The sequence below is a fragment of the Helobdella robusta genome (assembly GCF_000326865.2).
Source record: "Helobdella robusta unplaced genomic scaffold HELROscaffold_20, whole genome shotgun sequence".
Taxonomy (NCBI): Eukaryota; Metazoa; Annelida; class Clitellata; order Rhynchobdellida; family Glossiphoniidae; genus Helobdella; species Helobdella robusta.
Window position 1 is genome coordinate 1,916,765 of NW_008704084.1, and position 7,077 is coordinate 1,923,841.

Genomic DNA, 7,077 nt, shown 5'->3' on the forward strand with positions numbered 1-7,077 from the left:
TTTTGTTATATTTTTCACACTAAAAATTTTTTTTATTGTGAAATGAAAAGGATAAATAAATTATTTTTGACAATTTAATATTTAAAAACTCATGTGTATCATTTAACTCAATTGTAGCCGGCAATAACAAATCGTAAACTAACTTTGAAAAATTGTCTTTTATAAATTTAATGCAATGATTATTTTTACAAATTCTCTACCGAGACACACTCAACTGAATAGAAATGTTAGCAGATTTCGTTCCAATAATAATGCTAAGCCCTTTAGCAGCGGAAATTTTTTAACTGAAAAGTTTGAAAAGTTTAACAGTGGAAGCATCACTTAACAATTCGTTGAAAGTTGCTTGGACGGACCCATTATGGAATGGTGCAAATAAACAAGTTTCAGAAAAAGATCTTTTAATCATTCACACACACACACACACACACACACACACACACACACACACATACACACACACACACACACACACACACACATATATATATATATATATATATATATATACATATATATATAATTGTACATTTAGATTTGTCTTAAATTACAAACTATATGAACAAACTGATCGAAGTAGAGTTTTGCGTGGAGATGCCGCATTTATTGAAGTTGCTTATATACATACACATTCTATACACATTAGAAATTCAATCCTCAAAAACATCATCTAACTTAAGTGTGCAAATGTTAAGAGTTTTAATTAACACTTCATAATGTCATTTAACCAGAGCATCATTCAATACCTTCATCCAAACAATTTCGAAGCAATGAAATACTTACCAAATTTTTAAATTGATATGAGTAGAAATGACTTGTGTGGATGTGAGGTTATGTGTGACGTTCCATTTAAATAATTTTATATTTCATTAATAACTCTTAAAAAAATACAAAACTGAATCATTCAGACATTTGAAAATTGTGTGCAACACATCAAAAGTTTCTACTCTTATTATTATATTCGTTGGTGTAGTACTAATTTATGTGTGTTTTCATTTTTAAAATTTGACATCTGGTGACAAAAAATTTTAACATTTGAGTAATATTATATGTAGATTCAAGGTTTTGTAAGTAATATATTATAAACGTTTAATGTTTGGCTGTAGAAATGCTCCAACGTGTTATAAATGTCTTAAAATGTGTTACAAATGTTTTGCAGCACATTCAGCGCCAGTCATGTAGCCGGCACAAACCTCATCTTTTTGGTTGTGAGGGCCCCGTGTTCTTGCTCCAAAGATGTCAAAGTCGTCATGACGCCCGTTGAAATCAAATATATCCTTTTTTCTGATATATGTTTCAGTTAGGTTTAATCATTTGTCACATTTTTATATTTTCATAAATCATTTCTAGTAATAATTTGTAAGCGGTTACGTTACTTACGTATATGGTCGAATTTTTTTAAATCATTCAATTAACTATCATGTTTCATCAGTTCCCACGTTTTATTTTTTACTCTTTTTAATAGTATTCGTAAATAACTTTCAGTCATGAATGAAAATATTTGCTAATAAACAACATGCAAACGATATGCACTTCTTTTCTTGGCATTTTTTAAAAAAACGTCCTCTTGCTATGAACGCGGCAGGGGAGCCAGCCCTTTCAATGTCCGAGATAAATACTCCAATGTCTTGCTTCCAATTGATATTTAAATATTAAGGTTATCATTTGTTTTTCATCACAAAACGACATCCTTGACAACTACCCACATAACAATTTGCCTTATGCATGCCAGCTGGCAACAGACCTGACGGTCACCAACAAGACAGATCCATGTCTTGCCTATCACCCCGCGGTTTGTTCCTTGACTGCTTTTAAAAAAATCATCATTTGTTCTTCTGTTTCGTTTGTTTGTATATTGGTTGGGTCGATATTTAATGGTGAATTAAATATAATTTAATGTATTTATGATGTTATATGTCATATTTTGATTAAATATGTTATCGTTATAATATAACATTTAAACATCACTGAAATAGCGCTTTACAAATTTGATTGGTTGGTTGATTGATTGGTTGATTGATTGATTGGTTGGTTGGTTGACTGACTGACTGACTGACTGACCGACCGACCGACCGACCGACCGACTGACTGATTGATCGATTGATTGATAAAATGTCAAGCTGTTAACATCGAAATAAATGATACACCAGGAGCAACAAGATGAATGTGGTTCGTGCCAGGCCATCCGAGCCAACTTAATGCTCGTCATTTTCTCATGCATATTACTTATATTATGGTTGCCTTCATTATGAATTTATCTTCAATTTCGAGTTTCAACTGATAGCGATAAATGCAGTGTGTCTGTGAAATATCGTACGCTTCGTCTCGTTTCTTGTTCGTTGCCTTTTTATATTTTCAGCGCAGAAAAAATTTATTTAACTAATTTTGGTGCTTTTGTTTTACAGACCTTATGTTGTTTTTTGTTGAAGCTCATAAACTGGCGCGTCGTTGTTTGCATTTTTAGATTGAAATACTCGCGAGCCTCTGTGAGGTCCAGCTGACGTTGGAACTTCCAGGACGGAGCATCCGATCTTTTGCTGCCTCTTCCTTTTCATGTTTTTATATGATCAAATAAATTTCCGTGAAACTATTTCGAATTTTTGCCATCAAAAACAATTATAAAATAATTCGTTAGTTTAAAAGCTGAACAAATGACCCGTATCTCCTCTTGTGATGATCGATCGATACTTGAAGCTTTGGAGCTCAAATACAACAAACCCATTTACCAAGCAAATAACGCGGTTTTGTACTCGTAACTAAATAACAAACTATAGCTATTTTACATCTTCACTGTCTCATTAGGTACATGACATTACGCTCCTCTCGACGACTTTGTACTCTTTCCAAACGAAGAAAAGGTTAAAGTGATTTTTATTACTATATAATACGAAAAATAATTGAAGTTGATATGTCATTTGATATTTTGGCAGAATTTCATTAAGGAGCGAACCAGGAATAGCGCGTGTTAACAGACAATAGTTTTTGTTTTCCCAGATTTAATTTAAATTTAAAATAGAAAAAAATAAAAGCGTTCAAAAATAAAAATTTTTCATACAAAGCGATTGAAAAATAAATTTCATAATTAACGGCAACATAAACATGAGGGTTCCGATGATGGTAAAATAGAGTTTAATAATTAGAAATTGTAAAAGGAAAACAGCTTTAGATAACGATGAATTCGTTGAATGAAACGACAGAAGTTTGAATTAGGCCTCAAAGCTTTTAAAAACATTTAAAACATACAAACACGTGAAATAATAACTATTAATACATAGACGTAAATGAACAAAATGAAGGAAAAAATGTCAAATGTCTTGATTGCACGCCTGCTCACTTAGTTATCTAGTATAAAATCATTAATCCGGTCCATCTTGAAATGAAATAAAATCAATCCTAACATAAATCTTTTTGAAAAGTTATTTGAAATATCAATGAACTAATTTGGCCGCTAAACATTTCGTCACAAAATTGCACATTTTGTGAGCGCATGATATGAAAATGACGTCGAATGTTAATTGAAAAAGTTTCTATATATTGAACTGCTTATATGCCTCTTATATCAATTAGGGCGGATCCAAACAACTTTGACGGAGAGGAGTCAATTTTGACGAAGAGGCCACAACTAAACAATTTGTGAGAAGGGGCTTGAAGAAGCTGGCGACATTTTATATTTTAAATTATTGCACAACTGCTGGTCAATTTTGCTATCTGAAACGGCGTTTTTAAAAATATAAAAGGTATTTAAACAATATATGTCGGCTAAATTTAAAAACAATTAAAACAAAAATGGCCGTTAAACTATTGATAACATAGCCCCACCCAACGCCACCTCAACTGCACGTCAAACGGATACGAAGTCAGCTGAGCCAGATTTCAAAGTCGGTCGGAGCAGTATCGGGTATGTAAACTTTCAACTAAATCGACTATAACAACTGTTGATTGATTGATATTTATACAAATTTAAATAAATTAAACAAATTATATGCGTACAGATGAATAAACAAATGAATAAAACAAAATATGTACATATGTACATTCATTCACCTGTTACATTAGAATGAGTCGGTGATTGTGAATGAGCATGACCTAAATGAGGACGACAAACACGAACAACATTTGATAATACTGATGAACAGACAGGATGAATTAGAGCAAGCTGACGCAGACTTTTATAAATCTGAGTGGAATTCATACATTCAAGATGTCGACATGTACCAAGTAACTTAAACCAAAAAAGTAAATAAAACGAACGAACAGCCGATAGCAATTATGAACTTTGACGCAAGGAAAACTAATGAAGCAATTTAAAATCACTCAAAAAAATTACATAAACGGATATTTTCTGGCGAGGCAGACCAGACGTCTGCGCAAAGCCGCGAGATTATTGATCATAACGCTTCGTGCGTCTGAGGCAGCGTCTGTATGCAAATGCTGTGGAAGTACGTACAGCTCGATCCAAAATTAGGCAATGAAGAGCAGCTATGTGTCTATCAGAGCTGCATAACAACGAAGAAAAAATGTTCCATTCAAAAGAGACAAATGACAAGCGGAGCAACCTAGAAATAGAAAATTGTTTGAACACTTTGAACTAGTTAGTTAGTAGCCATAATAGAAATGGTTACATTTATGACGCAAAAAAAGAAGGAAAACTGAGAGGAATCTAAAATAAAATCTTTATTATATATATAAAATTGCATATGTGCATACCGCTCGCCAACAATAATGGCGTGAATAAAAACTAATCTAAGTCGTTGTTATAAAAATTGAGTTGCCGAAATACTGAAATGTGGCATTCACAAGTCAATCAATCAAACATTCAATTCACCAGTCAGTTATTTTTATTCATTAAATCGATCAATTTATCAACCGACCAACCAAACACTTTATTCAACCAACCAAACACAACAATCTCACCTCCCAGACTATTAAAATTAACGTTATCCTGACCTAACTAAATTAAAATAATTAAAATATGCATACAAATATTTATTTAATTCTTAAAAGTTGTGAACATCCGGTTCCATTAACTTTTAATACCCCATACACCTGAAGCAGCCTCATTAACTCGCATGTATGTTAAGGTGAAGCTATGGAATTGTAAACATCACGAGCCATTAAACGCTTTTGTTATAAAAATGTATTATGTGTGTATGTGCGTGTGTGTCCATTTAATATATATTTAAGAATCTATACGAACATTTGAGAAAATATTTAAAGAAGTAGGAGATGCATCCGTCCAGTTGTTTCGCGAAACACAAGGCAGTCAACTTTGGAGAAATGGATGTGTTGTTCTTCGCTTCAAGCACGCTCCATTTTCAAATTTATATGAAGTTTAGTTAGATTTTAGAAAAACATTTTCATTTCAAGGTTTAATGTTGAAAATGTTGAAAAAATTAACAAAAATGAAAATTAGAGAACGGTATAAGACTGGAGGAACAGAATAAAGAGTAAGAACCAATCAGTGATTAGTTAACATTGCTCGTTATTCGTTTACGAAAGTTACTTTTATAATAAACAAAACATTTGTATGGCGAACTAGATAACTTTACAAGCAGCGGTAAAACTCAACAACGTGTAATAATTAAAATAATTTACTATAACTTAATGAAATTATTTTCCTCGCCACAAGATAACACAACACTAGGACCGACTCCAGTTAAGACATCAGTAGAGTTGAATTAAAAAGAGTTCATGGTGGACGGTAGATAGAAGAAGATGGAAACGACGAAAGTAATGAAAATGACATCAATGGAAACCAAAAAGGCGACAAAAACGATCACTGGATTATGAAGAGAATAGAACCTATTAGTTAGAAACAATTAGTCAAACCAGGAGACCAAAAAACTAACTACTTGTTAGTAAAGGTGCCTCTCTTCTTCTCTCTCTACCAACTAAGTTATCCTGCCAACCCTAGTCCTAGCTTTTATTTCACTGATACAATTTTTCTTAACAACCACCATTCAAAAATGTAACATTAGCTCGCCTTACAGCACACTCGTTACTGCTAATTCGTAATTAGTAACTGACGCAATATAAACGATACCATCATTACCTCGTGTTTATCAATATGCAGTAAAAAAATGTAACCCACGTCCTCTCATGTTCCAAACCTACCATCAAAACCTCTCCTCTTCACATCCATCATAGCATCCTAAACTCAAGCTCCACAACCTTCTCGACGATATCTTCTCTGTTAGCATTCATAATTCAAATTAGTTTTCAAAGTCAATCAGCCATTCTGTGGGAATGAAGGCTGCCAGCAGTTCGAGTTTTTTTACAAATTTCAAACTATCAAGGCATATTAAAGATAACCGTCCTCATAACACGCACACAGGTCGGATTTACTTGCTTGTTCACAGTCAATGACGCCATAATTTTTCACAAAAATGTTTATCATATCTTCCTAACAATTAAAGTCTAATATTTAAAATAATATTTTATTAACATTATTGTAGAATAAATTAAAATGCCAAATAAAAGAATAGTAGACGATGGATGGAAGGAAAGAGAACGAAGAACCGCCTAGCAGCACCAAAATATCAAATAATATCCCAATTCGTTCAGTTACTTGTTTGTCAATTCATGGTCGCATATCAGAGAAAGAACATGATGAGTTCAAAAATAAAAACAAGACAATAAATGTTGATCAGTAAGAAGTACAAAAGAGGTAAGATGGATTGATTAGAATTTACAAATATCAAATAAAATTGGAGGCGGAGAAGGTGATATAGATGTGATGTTCTCCAGCCACGATACATTTACAAATGAAATGAACTCAATGATGACGATGATGTGTAATACAAATGCATAGCCAGAGCTTCAACGATTCTGCAAATTAATTCAACGATCACGGGACAATGCCAGTGATGATGATGATATTTGAACGTACACTAATGATCGTATCCAACAGAACTGGACTATTAAGAAGATAATGTTGATGATGACAACTACTACGACGACGATGATGATGATGATCGGTCATGAGACGACGACGATGATGAAGATGATCGGTCAAGAGATGATGGCCTTGCTGAGTCGGGGGTTGGAGGCGAACCCGTCACTGTGCCTCCTCTTCAGCTG

At 33.2% G+C, this 7,077-nt stretch overlaps 1 protein-coding gene across 1 annotated transcript in view; it reads right to left on the reverse strand.

Moving 5' to 3' along the window:
• Positions 1–6,420: 6,420 nt before the first annotated feature.
• HELRODRAFT_186943 (hypothetical protein) overlaps positions 6,421–7,077 on the reverse strand; it is a 13,970-nt gene continuing 13,313 nt past the window's right edge. Inside the window, exon 9 of the mRNA XM_009018057.1 lies at positions 6,421–7,074. Coding sequence (XP_009016305.1) covers positions 7,009–7,074 — 66 coding nt within the window. The 3' untranslated portion in view covers positions 6,421–7,008. The remainder of the gene's footprint in view (positions 7,075–7,077) is intronic.